General features: G+C 37.3%; 1 protein-coding gene across 20 annotated transcripts in view; it reads right to left on the minus strand.

The window, feature by feature from the left end:
• Window positions 1-19,198, minus strand: part of LCOR (ligand dependent nuclear receptor corepressor) — an 82,586-nt gene that overhangs the window by 34,402 nt on the left and 28,986 nt on the right. For 4 of the 20 annotated variants that reach the window (XM_054204888.1, XM_054204889.1, XM_054204890.1 and 1 more), the window contains 4 exons: window positions 16,969-17,062; window positions 15,345-15,410; window positions 5,024-5,156; window positions 228-515 (listed from right to left, as the gene is read on the minus strand). In XM_054204888.1, coding sequence (XP_054060863.1) covers window positions 228-465 — 238 coding nt within the window. In that variant the 5' untranslated portion in view covers window positions 466-515; window positions 5,024-5,156; window positions 15,345-15,410; window positions 16,969-17,062. Of the gene's footprint in view, window positions 1-227; window positions 516-5,023; window positions 5,157-14,848; window positions 14,929-15,344; window positions 17,834-19,198 lie in introns of all 20 variants that reach the window. The other 16 variants (XM_054204883.1, XM_054204885.1, XM_054204882.1 and 13 more) reach the window with 8 other exon arrangements.

Below are 19,198 nucleotides of genomic sequence, written 5' to 3' on the forward strand. Positions count from 1 at the left end.
CTTTGCCCTTCTTCAGAAAAATCACTCATGTCTATGGGCCTACATTCTTTCAAAAAGTCTCTTCTCTCCCAGACACATCTAGCTAGTCATTATTTTATTGAAAAAACATTTACCGCTCTTCCACTTTACATTTTACGTAAAAGTGCAAACTTCTAGTTGTCTGATTTTGCAACAAGAATGCCATTAATGGATTGCTGTAGGATGCAAGACACTGAGAAGAGTCCTACCTTGTTCACTAGGTTCTGACTGAGACTTTCTGACAGTAAGGTCCAGAGGTGAGTCTTGGTCAGCCATGAGAAGTTTGCTGAGCACAGGGTTCTGAGCAGTTGCAGCCGTGGGAGAGGAGGCGACCAGAGATGCTTTCAGCAGGCTTTGGTTCTTTGTGCTATTGGGCTGGCTGGAGTCCTGAGTAGAGCTATTTTTTGAGGTATATTCAGCAGCAAACTGTCGGATCATTCGCTGCATGATCTCACGGGCCACTAGGGGAATATTGGGGTCAGAGACCCTAGGACTGTCTGTAAATATTAGAAATTTTTTTTACTTTAAGGAAAACAGCTTTTATATTAAGTCATTGTTTATTTACAAAAAAAAAAAGTCTAGGGAAAAAAATGAAAGCCAGAGATAAAATAGTTTCTGCAGAAAATATACTTTAGTCTTAGAATACCTGAGCAAGAACCATTGCTAATTCTGGCATAACCTTACCAAAATAAGTTCCCTAAGAAAAATATGCAATCTCATATTTTGTTTTCAAATATAGGTATATTCGACCAGACCTTTAAGAGGTGTGGAAACAGAAAGGAGAGCTAGACCCATGAAGGAAAGAACCAAGTAATGGAGTTCATTCCTAAATAACTGAACAGGTTATTCAGTGGAAGAATTGAGTAACTTACCTGCAGCTACAGAAGGGAAGAAAGGAGAATAAAGTTGCAGCAGTCCCCTACAAGTTTACTGAGAAATAAAGCCCTATTGTTCTGATTCTTCAAAATAATTCACGTGAAGATCAAACGTTCAAGTGTCTTCCATCCCATTCTATCTATTCCTTTTGACATTTCTATCATTATAATCAATGCAGCACCGGGGATTACCCAAAGAACTTTCACATATCCAAAAACTCAAGATGCGTCACATGAAAACTCTATTTCTAGAACAGCTGCTAAATCTATTAGTAAGAAATGTGAAACAGAATAGGTAGACATTCCAGTTTATTTAAATGAAACAGTGTATAAATGCAAAGATATTTTGGGATGTGGGCAGCCCAAAAACATATTGTCAAAAATCACTATTTTAGACCAGTAGTAATTAATTATGTGAAAGCAAATCTGTAACGCCTAAATCACAGAAGCTAAAGTCCTGCCACTGCACCTCAAAAACCGATTGTGTTCTCTGGCCAAAAAAATAAAATCAACACAAAACAACACACTACAACCACACAGCTCCAGAAATGGCTCAAAAAGGTTTGATTTTCTATTTCTGAAGAAACATTCAGAGAAAATTGTGCAGTAGAAGACCAAACAAATCTTTAAAAGCAGCTCTCAAAACGGAACAATAGAAAAATGTTTACTTCCTCTTTAAAAAAAATTGCCCGGGTTGAAAGGTAATCTATTGAGATTGAACTATTAGAAGCATTAGCAAAATCTTCTGTGGGACATTTCAGCATTAGATTTGCCTTTTGCCACCATTTTTGACAAAAATGCATCAATCCAACAAACCAGCTTTACGTATCTGTAAAGGATGACTGACATGAAGGTTTGAGCACAGAGTTGCCCAGAAACCAGAGAGCAGCAGTCAGCAGCTACTGGGTTTCTTGATGAAAAACCATATTGAGCTTTAAATAATTATCAAGTCCAAACTCCTTCCTGTTAAGCACAGCCTTCTAAATCTAAGGTCTTATACCGTCACCATGTATATTCTTTCAGGGGTATAATAGCAGTACACTTTTCAAGACGTCTATGTAAATAGGTAATAATTTTCTTGTAAAATCTACAGGATGTTTGATCGTTGCTAAGGATAAGACACTAGGGTTTGAAAAAGCCACCAACAGAGGAGCCAAACTTAAATTTAGATACATTTACATTCTCACTTTCTTCTCAAATGGTCCACAAGGACACAAGCCTGGAGAAGTGTGGAAGCTTTTTTTCCCCCGCTATGGTGACATTTCTTTTTCTTTCTTTTTCTAACCTCTCTACTATAACCTGCTGAGGGACATATGAAAGGTTGTAGGAAAGCCCATAAGGGCACAAACTGATGGCATTATCACACTGATACCAACTATTCGACACATGCTTGTAGCATATACAAGTAGGGCTGGCAGGCATTCAGAGCTCTATGATACTTTTGTTTTCTGAAGAAGAATTATGCCTTTACTGTGCACCCATGTGCATATGTACAACTCAGTAATGCTCACGGCTGAACATATTTCCAAATTCAGGGAGAAAATATTACCTATGCCTACAGCCATGCATCTTTGTAATCTACAACTTCAAAGAATCAGCACAGAGTGACTACTGAGAGCTTTCTAGTGCTGCTCAAGATAAACTCACTAATTCAGGACACAAAACTCAATTTGCAAGCAGAAGGGTAGTAACCTAGCACATTAAAGGCTCCTTGTTTAATATAAAGCCTGAATGCCAAGGATTAAAGCTGTTCAAAAGCAAGTGGAAAATATTTGCTGGTGCCTCTACAGCATCACTTGAAATCAACCAGATGTTTATTTTGACTCCAGGTGTCCAGTTTTTTGGAAAAAAATAAGCTGAAATTAACTAAAACTTAGCAATTCTCAGAGAATAAAAATACAGCAAACATTTATTAGCTACAAATAGTCCAAAGCAGTGCCTCTGAGCTTTAAAACCTTAATAGCTTTTGTGTATTTTATCTGTACTGAAATCTTAGAAGGGCAGTATCACACAAAAAGGGTATGATTTCATTAAACCATCAAAAGAAGGTCCTATCCTGCCCCAAGGTAAAGATAATGGACAGCTATGTACTACCACTCTGCTTTCACTGGAAAGTTTGAATATTTGAAAGAAGTATTACTGTGTCAGAGTGCCATAGGCACAAAGCAGAAAGAAAGTACGTAAGGTTAATGGACAATGAACCTGTTCAGAAAGTTTTCCAATCCTGATAATTACCTATGTATGTTAAGTACATGAGTGTACATCCTTGACACACAACGGGCATCCGTTCACAGAACATCTGCATTTTCTCTCATCTGCCTGGGCTACAAAATACCAGTCTCAAATGTTACTGGCAGTGAGGATGGAAAGAAAAAAAAGAACTAATTGCTGGCATGAAGCCAGGAGTGCCCAGCATCTCCAAACGATGTAGGAGCGTCAGAGTTCTGCCATTCTTTGTGTCCTCTTTGGTATGACAGTGCCCGGGGATCTTATGGCAGAGGCATGAGTTAGAATAACCTTTCAAGCAATCTAAATACAGTTAAACTTGACAACGATGCATTAAGGATTCAGAACTGACTTCCTGCCAGGCTTCTTCCCCTCCCTCATTACTCTTGCACCAAGCACAGCTTTGCCAGAGGAAGGAAAGCAAGAGCATGTTAAAAAAAACTCAAAGATTCTTAGACATCTGAAGTGATTTCATTATACTCATTCTGTGTATATGACCATGGACAGAGTGTTAAATCCCTCATTCACACACTACAATATCTGCCAATAGTTTTCCAACAATTAGGAAAGTATACATTTCTAATAAGACACACACAGAGGTCATACATTTATGCTCAATATTAAAGGGATGAAGTCTTCAATAAACAATTTGGAAATGATAGTAGTGAATTTTTTCTCTCACCAGAAAAGTAATATGGAAAAAGTGTGTTTTCTGTATTTTTGTTTTCTTAAATCCCTTCTGGATTTAAAGAGAGATGGGATAAATTAAAAAGCTAAAGGAAACATTAACCTAAAAAGAAGAAAAAAACCCCCAACCACAACTGAAAAGGAAGACTTGGAATAAAAGCATTATCTGAACTATCAGTAGTAATGCAATAGCTGTCCTTCCTACCATCCTACATGCTTCTGTATTTTATGCAATACATCATAATGTTAGTTTGTATTTATTCATTTGAGTCATAAAAGAAAGGCTAAGATACTGTTATCTACTTAAAACACCTTTAAATATTTTGGTCACTGGGAGGAAGGGCTGAGGACTGGCTACAGCAATTTCTGATTTGTTAAACTGAAGCCTCTCATTGTCCCCAGCAGACAGGTTGGAATTACTGATTTGGCAGATTTTCTCACACATGGGTTAGACTGATAAGTACAATATACTTTCATTCAGGATGCATTTGGAAGCAACCTCTGGATTCCCCGTTTCTCAGATTGGTAGAAAACAGTGAAATGAATTTTGTACCTTCCTAAGAGCACAGTTTAACTGACATAACTCTCCAGAAGAGATTTAGAGGATTTTCTAGACTGAGCTACTGCTATTGTTCTCAGCATATTCTACGGTACTGATTTTCCAATTCTTTTGCTGATCACGTTTCAAATTCTCCATATATCCCCCTTAGCACTATTTCAACAACACTTTATACTGTGGGTTGCTGGGGGTGGGTAATCACCACAGACCATAGGGAGAAGACTGCTGACCTTTAAGAAAAACTGCATTAGTACACATCCCATTAAAATAAAAAAAAAAAAAAATTAAAAAAAGCACCCACCTACTACCATTTGCCCCTTCTTCAAATAGCCCACTCACATAAAGATTGGTTTCAGGGGAGCAGTTCTGCTGGGTAAGAACTGAGTCACTTCTCCAAAAGTGCAAAACGCCAGTGTTCTCACCGAGAGATTTGTTTTAGGGTTAAATATGTTATACTCTCTTCCTCTGTCCCAAGCCCACACTGCTGTAATGCTACATTATTTGAGAGTCAATTTTTACTCTTGATAAATATATATAAAGAAGACAACTGAAAAATACTGAACATACAATGACAACTTGAACGTCAGATCTTTGATACTTGTATTGCATGCAAAAAGACCAGTGAGAGATACCATTTCCCCCCCTCATTAAAACCAACCTTTTCTGTAAAAGACTGCATTGAGGAACTCTTCCGCTTGCCTTTCAAAACGAATGATTTTTGCTTGCTCTTGTCTAAGCAGAGCTTCTTGTCCAGCTTCCGAGGCTGGCTCATCCAGACTGACTAAGTGTTCCTGCAAAGATATTCAATATTTGTAAGATCTTCCTGACTCCAAAATGAATAAAGTTCCTTAGGCATTAAATATTTTACTAAATTCAAAACTTTGTTAGGTACTCAACACAAAGCTGAATCTATTGAAATCACAACTTGTTTTTTGACAGCTCCAGAACATTGTACTTTGTCCTGTTTTCTTGTTGTAAATGCAGCAGAAGCCTGTAAGATTTGATAGCATTATGGGAAATAAAAGCCCACTATAAAAAAGAAGATTTAGATATTTTAAAACATTTGGCTGCAAATCTTGTATCTAGCACTTGTTCTTTGGCTTTTACTTTCAGTTCCAAGAAATAACTCAAAGGCAAAACAGAGAAAGTTCTCCTTACCCTTACACAGTGTTCATGCAAACCAAGCAATAAATGACCAAGCATTAGCAACAAACAGGTCCTTTTGTGAAACGGTTCAGTAGTAGCTACTTTTAAGTGAAAACTTAATATAATAAACTTAAATAGCTGCTTACAACACCTACAATTGATTAAAAATCATCCTATCTCTTACAATTGGAAGCAACTGAGGTATCTCAACAATATTTCAAAACAAGTTTTTAACTAGGATAATTAAATTGTGAGAGATGCCAGGATAAATTACTCATTTTAAATACAACTCAAAAAACTAGAAGACAGTGGTTACAAAAATACGAAATATAAACACTCAGATTCGCCCCCCAGGCACATGCTCCTTCTCTCATTTCTTTCAGTTTAATGCCTTGGTCCTGCTTAGGAGAACAATCTCTTTCCTGGCCCTCTCCCTCCACTTCCATTTTAAGCTGTATTAAAGTTACCTGTATTTGCCTACTGCAGGAATGTATACACAACCACGCTTTGCGTTTAGGGAGTGTTTTGTTTTGTTAACCTTTACAGTTTCAGTTATAATATCTAGGCTACATCTGTTTTTTTGGCCTCTACTGTACGAGTTGATTTCAGGTTCATATCTTCATGGGACTAGAAGGGAAGGAAAGAACTGGCAATTCATTTATAATTCACAATAAATGAAAAGAAGAAGCCATTCTTAAGTTTGTGCCATCTCAACTTCAGGAGGTTTAATGAAGCAAGGTTACACAACTAGCCCATAGTAAATTAACGAACACGGCAGTCACATGAACTACGTGCAAAGGGTAATAACATGAAATGCTGTGGACTCTGGCCTGAACAACATGGGCTCTCGCCTCAGATCTGTAATTCCAACTGCTTCCAAAAGTCCTCTATCAAAAGTAAAGGGAAATATTATCTCAGACTAGGTATAGAGACAAAGTAGTATTTTATGCTAAATAAAGAGACAAGGAGCATGTGATGACAAAGGTGACAGGGGAGTAAAACAACACGTTTGCTGCGAAGGTAAGAGCCTGCAGAAGTAAAGACCTCACAGTGTGACTGACGCTATTGTCCATACCAGTGAGATTCCAAACCTGCTCTCAAAACTGCTGGCTCTCCTAGGAAAGATTAGCGCCTTTGAGATAGTCTTAAAGAACACAAATTTGAACTGACAGGTTAAATATAATAAAAGAGTTCACCTCTGTGCCAGGTAACCAGTAGTAGTGCTCCTGCGGTTCACTGGTATTTTATGAACACACTGAAAATGCAGTTGTACTTTTCTAATACTTAAAATATGTGAAGTATCTGTACAGGATTTCACAATAAAAATATTTGTGGAAAATAAGCCAAATATTTTTATAAGAGTTACTCTTCAGGTGAGACTTCATAGAACACACTTGCATCCTCTTTTTGAAACTGTGTTTCTGCATCTGACAAAGTTTAATGCAGGATCTGTCCTAGTTATTGACAGCCATTCTGAGTCAAGCTCCATTATCTTTTAGGCATTATCAAGATAATTGTAAACTCAGCTTATCAGTTTGTGTAAAAAGCAGACATTTGTGCAAATTAACTAACAACAGAAGTAATGTAGGCATTCAGAAGCGTCAGAACAATCATTGGAATATCTAAGCATTTACAGACAAACTGCTGAAAGTTTACTTTAAAAGGAATCTCGGCACAGAAATTTGGCTAGATAAGATCCATTAGAGTTAATTAGCATCCTCTAGCTAAAGTCCCACAAGCCATTGCAAAAAACTTTCTTTTAATTCAAAGGACAAACAGAGAATTCAGAATTGAAGGAAATGTCGCCCCTTCAACCTGATACTCTGCACTTTGACAGGCTATAGCTCTGGAAGAAGCCTAAAATAAAAATAACCCTTGACCAACACAATGCATTTCAAATCTTCCTAGTAATTCTTGCAACTAAGACAATACACAGTAAGTACTAACTTAGCAACTCTGTGGAAACAGAGTTCAGCGGCAGCGTACCTCACCATAAACAAGTGTACTTTACATTACTCATATAAAGCTAATGTATAAAGAGTACAATTTAATCTACCTAGGCTAACTAAAGCTGTACATTTTCTACATAGAGAAGGAATGAAGAAAAAGGGATCAGCCAGAAAAAAAAAAAAAAAATGTAAGTGGCTTACACTGGTGAATGGCTGAATAAAGGATCATTTAATCTGCATTCAGGAGAAGAGTGGAATAGCAAGGCAATGGCAGTGCCTAGTTCTTAGCCCACAAACTAAGGAGTGTGCATCTCTTCACATGTATGATTTTTATCAATGTCCATGCTAAGACATCAAAATGTAAAGAAATACAACTATATAAAAGAGTCAGACTTAACCTTGTGCACAGGAAAAAAAAAATCTTCAGCTGTTTTCTGGCATCTGCAGTACAGCACTGACTACATGAGACAAAATATACTGTAGAGATTTTCGTGTATTACCTTTTTTTAATTATTTTTTTATTAATTGTGTCACAATTATTCCAGCAATCTTCACAGACGGTTCACCTCTAGAAGGAAACTTCAAGTTTCCACACCAAATATTTCATTGTGATTGCTTTTCAAAGTCAACTTCAAGAAGTGGTGGGGGAAGTTGTTTTTTTGGGGTCATGCATGTTTGTTTGGCTTGGGGTTTTGTTTGTTTGGGTTTTTTTTTAAATTTTCCACCATTTCTTCCCAATAACCATTATTTGGCTCCACTGTCATCAGGCTTATCCTCTCACTCTGCAGTTCCAAATCACACCAAAGTTTTCAAAACATGCAGGTAGTAAGAAGGAAGGCCTATTAACATTTAGATAGCGTTGTCGCTGGTTACAAATACCCTGGAAAAAAACCTGACCAGTTACTTTTAAATATTATTTATAACAGGGCACTCATTCTATTCTTTTTGTGCTTCTCTTCAGGTGGGAACCATGCCCCAGAGCATCCCTGGAAACCCATCAGAGAACATGCCGTACCACTATATTGAACAATAATGCTTCAGGAAAAGACACCTGGAGTGGTTTTTGCACATGCTCCCAAAGGGAGCTCTTTTTGTATGTTAATGATATAGTTATGCTGCATATCTTAAGTTAAAGAGCCTTAGAAATACAGGGCTCAGGTTTTCAAAACGCAAGGTCAATGAGAGACCACCTAATCCTGGACAGCCCGGCCTTGTGAGCACTAGCGCTGGATCCTCACTGAGACCCTCCTTGTAGGTAACATTGATACAACAATTCTAAATGCTAAACTGCTGTCAGGAAGAGAAAGGTGTGATGCAGGCTGGTTTTGTATAGATATGGCAACAGCAGCTTCATGTTTAAGCCACAAGCCGCACACAGATGGAGCGGGAAGCACCTACAAGATAGACTAGTATGAGATAATTCCTATTTTCCTTCGTAGAGAAAATGAAGGGAAGCTTCTCACAGACCACCAGTGGTTTATCGGCCAACCCACGGACCCCAGGGATACAATCCAGCCTCCCATTCCACCCCAAGGCAAGATCAGGAACAGTGAGTAAGAAAAGAATGTTTCAGCATCCCTAGGTTGCCTTCTCCAAGACTTCATTTTTTTTAAGACTGTACAGTCTTTTTAACTCTTAGCCAGAGCAAAGAAGAACAATCTACTATTTTCTATAGACAAGCCTTAAGGGCAGCAGAGATTGCCTTCATGCCTTCTCCTCCTTCTGCCTTCAAGACCAAGTCATTCTTGATGCTTTCATTTCAATGCTATTCAGTTTGTTTACATCTCTCAAAATGCTACACCCAGCTGAGGCTTCACCAGCATTTAGGTAAGAGAAGAAATTTCCTCCCCAGGTATTATGACAAATGCCTCTCTCGATATAGCCCCAAAAACTGTTCACTACTTTTACAATGCTATCACTTTTCAGACATCTGTAACTTGTGATTTGACAAAACAAGTCTGTCTGTCCTGTTTCTCATATTTATTGAGATCACTTTCAATTCTGAGCACGCCCTTTAAAGCATCTAGAACTGTTCTCAGCTCAGCATCAACTAAAAATTCAGGTAGTTTAATTAGTTTCAAGATATCCCTCACTTAGTGAACACACATACTTTTATAGTAACAAACAGTATTATTTCCTTATTAAGGTGACTGATGTCAGATTTACCAAATACAAAACAAATTTAACTTGACTGATCCATAGCTATTGAATATCATTTATTATCTATAGTAGGGGGAGAGGGAAAAAAAAAAAAAAATCAGAGAAAATACAATATGCTTATATTCACATTTGTGCACAAGCAAAACTGTAACCCCACATTACTACTAAACACAGTTGGCGATTATCACAAACAGCTTCTTCAGGTTTTAGCCTCCATATCGAATTATTTTAAAACCACCCAATACAAAATTGACAGTCTAAATGCTTTAGGTTTTTTTTAAAGTGATGAAATCCATTAAAAATGTTTTAGAGCATCTTCCAGCGCACTTAGGATCTCTGTACACAGTTTAAACACTTTCTGAAGCCATCAAAAATCATAAGAGTTCCGCAACTTCAACTCATTTTCAGATATTTCCTTTGCCATCTTCAATTATTCTACAAGTTAATGCTTTAAATTATAGTGGTAGCTTCTCTTTGGGAGTATTCAGACACTTACTGCAGTTTACTTCTTATTGTTTACGTTCCTCCATAGTCAAAGGACACAAGATTCAGAGGCTGTTATTATGACTAATCGTAATCAAGTAATGGCATGATATTAGCTTTCAGATGTTTGTGTAAAGCAATTACTTACAAGCTTTTAAAAATATCCAAATCATATCAGAATAACTTTAAATTTTAAAATGACTCCTTCACATGATGTACCCTACCACACTTCTTCACAACTGAAGGAATCATTAGACGTCCTTACACTGAAGCCCAAGTACTTCGAAGATGAGACTCAACCTTCTGCCGTCAACAGCATGACACTCCAGAATATGCTCCCAGAAGTCATTTTCTCTCTTGCTATTTTCGTAGCTTAAATATATCTATAAAATAGTTAATGTGCTTAGGAGTATTATCCTTCTTGTTCTGCTCTCACCAACTAATGAGATTAGTCGTGTCCTACCCCCCCCCCTTTTTTTTTAATACATATGAATTGCTTTATGTAGCTTTAGACAATAGTGTTTTCTTTTCCAAATGAATATACCCAACCGAATCCTCTTTAAGGATTCTGTTTCCAATTTCCCCTCTTATTACTGGTGCTTTCTTCTGACCTTATCTATCTGCATCTTTTCTTTAAAAAATCTTAAACTAGGCTTGAGCTCCAACTATGAGCAAATGACAGTAGAAAGTATCTCATTTGATACAAACATTCTATGTGAAGCCACAGATCTCTTCTGGAATGATAGCTCTGTCAGTTTATCTAACAAGCCACACTGAAAAATTAAGAACCCTAATTAAAAAGACATAAGTCAAGTACACTTGAAGTTCAATTTGGCTGAATTGATAGGTCTTCTCTGCACCATAACGTTTTAGAAGGAAAAGCTTCACAAAAAAAAAAAACAACAACAAAAACAAACAAACAAACAACCCAACCACCTTGCAAACTATACTATCTTAAATCTTCCTGTGAAGGATAAAGCCCATAAGGAATTGAGAATTACCACATTTGCAGATTATTCAAATGAGAATTCACTGGGTTTGGTCCCACAAAACCCAATCCCGATTCCTCTCACTATGAGTAGGCAGCCAGAGCTGCTACCTTTGCCTTTTTTTCTCTTTCATGACCATCAATGTACCCATGCGTTTCTGCACACAGACACACAGGATAATAACCTGGTAGCAGCTCCTTAGGTAACCAGGTATTCTCTCTGATCATACCATACTGAAACAATTGTGTATTCTGCATTATACTATGGAAGAAAAAAAAAATAATCTAGTTTCTAAAAGCTTTACAGTACAGCACATAACCCTTTGGATTTGGGCAAAATCTGGGAGATCTTAGCTCCCTGTTTTGTCTGTATTTTATTATTCCTTTCAAATGAAGACATTTAAGTCCATTTCTCTATCAAAAACCATCTTGTATTTTGACTGCCAAAAAATCCATGCATTTTCTTAGTATTTGCAAGTAGAACTACTGCTACAAATAAATTAATCTTTTCAGAATACTTCAAGCAGATGGTTTTCCATCCTTTGAAGAAAGCATGTAATTGAATCTGATTGCTTGTACAAAAAAGAACCAACATCACTGAAATGGGTGGGAGAGCAAGTAGTTTTTTCTCCCTTAAACAGTTCTGCCAATAAGCTAATTTCAGCTTCTAATTCTCATCCTGTAGTCCAGAACTTGATACTCCTTGAGCACAACTACTGGTCTCTTAAGTTACAGGTAATTCTTAAGGGTAAATGAAATACAGAAAAAAACCCTGAAGATTTTTATTGGTTTTGAACTTGTCAGACCAGGTACTTACATGTCACTCAAAGGTGAAAATCAAATACACTGATTAATTATTCCACTAATCCAAAAGGAGGTCGTGGTAGAGATGTACTCATTGGAAAAAAAGGCCAGCCACAGCCACACACTTGTAATACGTGGTTTGTGGCTATCTTGTTCCCAGCTACAACAATCACTTACACATTTTTTAATTCTGTAACTCACCAGTATACAAGAACAAACCCAAGTTATCCCAAGAACTGCCCAGTGCTTTTCCCAAAAAGAGGATGCACATCAATGATAAAAAAAGCAGAACAGATGACATGGCACAGAAAGCACAACGGCTACCACATTATGTACAGGAACAGAAAAGTTTTAGCAGTTACAGAACACTGAGTCTGTGGCTCCCTAAAAAGGAGAGTAAAAGATATCAGTACAGATGTTGAATGAAAGAGATTTCAAATAAACTAGTACCATTTCTAATTTAGTTCAGTCCATCAGATGAAGACTGTCCATCATTTGTCTAAATATCAAATGAAGTTATAAGGTTTTGTAACAATTAAGTGTCTGATGTTTTAGTTCAAACTATGACGTTAAATCCATAATATCTGAATGCTCCCATAAAAGAGTCATATTAAACTCTGCATCGCAAGCTAATGACATCAGCAACGGCCAGTAGTGCAGCAATTTGGTATATCTACAAAGGAAAGGAAGCACTCCCATCTTGCCATCCCTCTTAGCTGACATACAAGAACTCACTAGGTCTAAAAGGAGCGATATTCTTCTCTCAAAAGAAAACAAAAAAAAAAAAACCCAAAAAAACCCCAAACCCAACAGAACTGATACAGAAGCTGGGGAGCAGGAAGAAAATAAAACAAAACAAAACACAAAATCAAAGACAACACAACTCTAAAAAAAATCTTACATGCTCCGAAGAAGCGCTGTGCCAAGCACGAGGAGAATGACCAGGATTAACAGAGAAATCAAAAGTCTGATTTGAATACCCTCCTTTCCCAGTTCCCTAAACAGCTAGGGATCCCTGGCCAAGCAGCAAACAACCATGCGTACAAAGCGATATTTTCTGTCCCTGTTTATCAATCAGCTGTAAGAAAAATGGTTTAAAACAGGCATTTTTGGCTACTGAAATGTAAAAAGTGACAGAAACTGCTTGGGTTGTATTAATAAAAATTATTCTATCCAAGCCCACAGTGGCTGACTGACACTACCACAGCCTTTCTTAACTCACATTTCTGTCCAGTTTGCTCTCCTCCCTCTTCACTTAGTGCCTTTGCCTAGCAATGCTGCAGGATCCTGCTGCATTCTGTGTCAATCTGTACGCAATCCTAAAATCTCCTTAGAACCCTGATGCTAAAACAACACAGAATGCACCAGATGTGACCACACCTACATCTTTTGTTTTGTCCATTTAAAAGTCACAAACAGTACAACGGGAAACCATGTGAGAAGCCTTAACATAAATGATAACTACCACTAGCATAAGGAATACATCACCAGTTTTTCAGTGACGCAATCATAGGCTACACTTTACTACATACCACTAGAAAGAAAAGCCCAGCAAAGTACATGAAAATATAAATAGAGATATCTCAGCTTCTGACTAAAGGTTATGTGGAAGCTTATAAAGGATAAGACGACCATGACTGATCAGCACACTATACGGTGAACACTTGTGTTCTTAGTTTTTGTATTCACCTAACAATCACTGATTTTCAGGACTTGCATTTTAGTTATTGTGGACCTATAAGGACGATTGAGATATAATCCATCTTTTTTAAGATCTACCCATACACTACTAGATTCTCCCAGACTATGACCAGCCTCTGACCACACAAAATGAATTTCTGAATCAATTAAGTGGATTAACTAGAACTGTACTAAACACTGAATTTTGTCTTTTTATGAGATGACGTAAGTCAAACAAGATAGAACTCCTTACAGCACAAGCGTACATACAGCTTACCTGCTGTCAGTCTCAGTGAAAGAATTATGCCTTACATCTGTTCTAAATGCAAGCACTCCTAACACGCCTCCCCATGCCTTAACAAAAACAGTAATACAAAAACAAGCATAAACTGGCAACATGGCAAGTATCAGTGTAAACAAGGTACATTTTTTATGAACAAGCCATGCAGCCACACGTTAGCTGCTGCAGAGGGAAGGGTGCTTTTGTTTCATTTCTAAGTTGATAGAGATCCACTCTGCATGTTATTTCACATTGTGCAGGAAGAAGTAGTAGTTAAGAGTTCCAGCAAATGAAGTCCTGCCAAGACAGATGAGCCTTCCTTCCTATGCCATAGAACAATCATTATTTCAACATATGGGCTGAGCAACAATCCCATATAGCTATATATGAAACAAAGGCTACTGTACTATATTCTCATTAAGAAAACAAATTGCAAGTTTATTCTGTTGGCAAAGCTGACTTGTCCACGTTTAGGCTCTGACTTGGTTATAAACAAGCACAGTACAAAATCTACCATACATATGAGCCCTTTAATAAAAGGATATGGCCCACAGGGAAAGAGATTCCAAGATACGGAACAAGACTCTATGTTGTTAAAATGCACCACATTTCCATACTGAAGATAAGCCCAGCGTCTGACTGTAGTAAACATGCACAAGCCAAAGTCTGGCTCCACTGGGAAGGGGTTACATGATCCCAACAAGACCTCTTACAAAGAACTCCAGAAAACCCCCAAACAAACAAAAAACAACAAAACACAAAGAGCCACTACACAGAAAAATAATCTGCATCACATACTACAAAGAAAAAGTTGCAGAGAAGACGCAAGTCTCTTCATTAACTTGTATTATTTTAATTCAGAAAGCCTTTTTCCAAGGGAGGGGAAATGGGTAGGAGGTTGCAGATTTTCTATGTTCTGTTAACTAGGAGCAGCAAACTCCCTCCCTTTGTCCCTCCCCTACAACTACTAGCTTCACACATCTGCATTGTTACCTTCACTTTTTCTCTTCTCAGGCAGCAGAAAAGACAATTTTCATCAAAAGACCAATCAGAAACACCTTCAGGCTCACAGTCTGTAAATCAGAGGAATAGCAAATTACTTCATATTCATAAACCGTGACACAACTGGAGCCAAAAGAGAAATGCCAAATTAAATACCTGTTTCACAACATTCTTGCCTGCATTCTGAGGATGCAGGCTTCGTTTCGGCCATTTTTCTAAACCCCCAGATTACCAAACTGTACACATTTTATCTACACACAAGAAATCTGTTTTTCCGAGCACTGCCAAATACACTCCCAGCTACATAAAGATGAACGCACACTCATTAGTAATTTTAGCCAATATGAAACTAACTGTGAGCGCTGCCTGGGGGAGGGGGGAAAAAAAGCACAAATCACCACGGTAACACACATTTTCTAGAGGCAGAGCTGGGGTTGCTTCTGTCATTAGAAATGCAGAACAAGATACAAACATAGAGATTGAATACCTTTAAACAAACTGAGATCTTTTAATAATCCAGGTCCAAACAGGCCTTCTAGAATACTTTCAAACCCTAAAAGCAAATAAAACAATTGTTAGCTTTCTAGATTAAGTACGTCACTACAAGAATATTCACAATAGCAGTTCTATATTTATCTGTTCCAAGAACAGAACTCAACGTGTTTTCTCTAAGTATTACAAGATGCATGGGTCAATTGTGATGAGTGAACTACTGAGAAATCATAGCACAATCTAAAGTCCGCCGACTCCTGCACTTTTGTAAATAGCCAGGTTAAAACCAAAGAATGTTACGACATTGAAATGAACCATTTTGAAAAGAAAACAGGAAGTTGTAGGTTCTACAACATGACCAGGTAATTTCTATACGAAAAAAATTCTCTTGCTTAAGCCTCTGAACTGAAATAAGGTACACTTTCCCAAATAAAAAAATACATTCTTCCATCTGAGTGGCATTCAGTCACTTTTCTTAATTTCAGCAGACATTGGAATCAGTATTTCCTGAACAGTTACAGGTTTGAGGAGAGAAAATTCGAAGGAAAGGGATTCAGCAGTGCCATGCCACTAAGCAACCAAATTCCAATCACAGATCCGCACCTAAGATACACAGTCCAATTTACTCCAATGCTATGATTTATGCCTCACTTAAAATAAATCTAACCAATTTTAGTTTATTCCAAAAGAGGAAAAACCTTTACCGAAATTACTGCCATTATTTGAAAATGTTAAATCAATATTACAGTAAACCCCTGCTGGCAGTAAAATCTACAGAGCTATTAACTACCCAATACTGTGAGAAGACAGGTTAGCAGAGTGAATATGAAAAGTACAAAGACTACTTTGAGGGGGACAGACAAATCCTGCCTGTTTATAAAAGTATATTCACAATGTGATCATAACACTCAAGATTACAACTTACTGTATTTTTCCGCCCATTGATACTTTTGCTTTGTAGGTTTAATAACCATTTGCATATAGCTAGGGGTAGCTTCTCCTACTGGCCTGAATCTTTGAGAAGCCAAAGAAGAAATAAAATAAAAAAATTTTAAGACACAAAAATACAGTTTTAAATTTACAGAAACTTGTATGGGTGAATTTGGGACAGATAAACTACCTGAAATAGCCCTTTTAAGAAACCGGATGAAATCTAAATGATCACATGCTACGAAGGAAATGTTATTACATCGCAAAAGAGCAATAATTCTAAAATAACTCTGACGATATACAGGTCTAATATCAAAGTAATCTTTCAGACAGCAGTCTTCAAAAGGAAAGGACAAGTGGTGTTACATCTCTCCGGGTGTCAGCAAGAGTGCCAGTGCACTAACATCTTTAGATATCAGATGCAGGACCCTACAGAATTTGCAGCCTGCAACACAACTTAAATGGCCAAAGCATTGCCAAGGCAAACCACCATCCTTGATGTAATGCCTGTCAGAGGCTGATGCTAAAAAATCTAATCTCAGAAAGCACCATGTGGAGAACAAAAAAAAAAAAAAACACTAGGTGAAAGAGTGACGGTGAAATAGCAGTCAGAGTAAAGAGAAGTAGGGGAGAGACTGGAAAACAAGGTGGAAGAGAAGAAACTGGAAAAACATCCCATTGAACAGCACCTTGTCAGGCAGAGAAGTAGCACTGCCTCCAAAAAAAGCCAATTCAGGCTTCAGGAAGTGGCAGGAACAGTGGGAAAGGGCCGACCAACCTGACCTAGAAGAAAAATAGGAGAATCAGGGTATTGACCCGTAGGTTTATAATACTGACTCTTTTATGGGTAGCGACCCCTTAGAATTTGTACCTGAAAAGAAACCTTAAGGAAATCAGCTAACCAATCTCATTCTTTATCTTTTTGTTTAGAAAATTGTATTATATATATAAATAAAAATCAGAAGAGCTCAGAAATTTTACTCAAACTCACCACTCTTAAAATAGTAACTGCCAATGACTCATGCCCCACAGTTTGCCATGCATGCAATTGCACACTGAAGTCCCTGCCAAGTTTTACAGCTTGGATATTGTACAATCATAGTTTGCTAGCCCACTGTTCTCAGTGATGCTAATGCCACTTGGTTTTTATTAATATTAAATATTGGATTTAGCAGTTGCATAGCAACAGCAGAACATCTTACGTGCAATGCTTGACATTAAAAAAGGCAAATAAGGGAAGTATGAATCTATTCAAAAATTATACTAAAAACCGGCAAAACTGCCGTGAAGCAGAGCCCTATTCCCCCCCAAATGTAAAGTGCAATGCAGTAAAAACAGTATAAGCCCTGCGATGTAATATTCAATCATTCAGGACTCCAAAAGAGCAACTGTGTACAGTTAATCATGCATAATACATTGAAAACAAGATCTTGAAAAAGGAGCTGCCTACTTTTTATAGTATTTTTTCTCTCCATTGTCACTGCTCTTAGAAGCTCGAAAAGAACATTTCTTTTCCCACCGATTGTCCTTTTCCATTTGGCAGATGATATTTTCCTGCATTTCAAATGGAACAGAAATTAACATGGCTGCCTCTGCTAAATTCCGGTTTCTACATTTTCATCATCTGTATTTCAGTGTCTGACAGTTCACAGCAGCTGAAGAGCAGGGCCAGTGGAAAAGTTGCCGGAATAACAGAATTAGAAGAGAGGAAAAGGGATGAAGAACCAGTATTTTAGAGCATTCTCTTAGGTATGTTTCTCACAACCAAAGCAGCCATACATTTAACCCTTATAATGTTACTGGTGACCTATACAGGGAAAACGTCTTTTGGGTGTTAGTATAAGAATTTAGGAAAAAAGTTTTAATTTTTTTAAAAATCCAACATTTAGAAAGCATAAAACATCTTTATCTCAAAAAGTTCTCCAGCAAGTGAAGAATTAGAAAAAAATAAAAATAAATCGCAGAAAGAACAAAGAAAACCCTCAGTACTGAAGCAAGGATGCAATAACTTTTTCAATTCAGAGACTGTTACTACTATTTCACAATTGATAGCTTTAAAGTAAAGCAGTATTTGAGAAACAATATTCTCTAAAATGTCCTCTGACAAAAATCAGAATATGGATGTGCCATTTTTATCCTAAGAGTAACAAGCACAGAAAATAAAACTAAAAAAAAAAAACAACAAAAACCGAACAAGAAACTCACCAAACAAAAAACTCCAAACAAACCACAAAAGAGTTGACTATGCAGTTTTCAGCATGGTCAAATTTCACTAGTTTTGCCTCCACACCTAAGCATGTTTAGTTTCATCTTTTCTGGCATTTTCATCATCCCTTATGTAACTAAATATTTTACGTCATAAATTTAAACTGCAATTATAGTTTGTTGATTAACAACTTAAGATAACAGTTCAACACAACAGTTTAACTTAAAGCTTTGCCAAAAAAAAAAAAAAAAATATTCTGTGAGATCCTCATATCATCTTTTGCCTTAAAACTGAGAGCACTTGTAATGATTAAAGTAGCCACCAGACTCCTTGACATAACACTACTGGAGAAGTTGATAGTCCAAGAGGACTTTACTGGCTGATCTCTAGCGATGTGGATTAGCCAAAGACACATTCTCCCCTTTAAAAAACAGGAATGCAAGATCTTCAGAAGGAGATAGGGATGCATTTCTGGACTGCCACGGATACCGAGCCAAGCATTTCAAACGATGCCTTTTTCCCTGCGACAGCACAGCTCAAACATACTCTTTAATACTCGTTATGTAATTCAGCCCTATGCACGTACCTAGTCAAAGCAGTAAAGCCTGTACTGCTAACTAGAAGTCAAATAATTTTGAGGGTAGCAAAGAAAAGAAAGGCTCCATCCTATTATTACATAAATTGTTAAAGAACTCCAAAAAAAAAAAAAAAAT

This window comes from Rissa tridactyla, chromosome 6 (assembly GCF_028500815.1).
Source record: "Rissa tridactyla isolate bRisTri1 chromosome 6, bRisTri1.patW.cur.20221130, whole genome shotgun sequence".
In the NCBI taxonomy this organism is placed as follows: domain Eukaryota; kingdom Metazoa; phylum Chordata; class Aves; order Charadriiformes; family Laridae; genus Rissa; species Rissa tridactyla.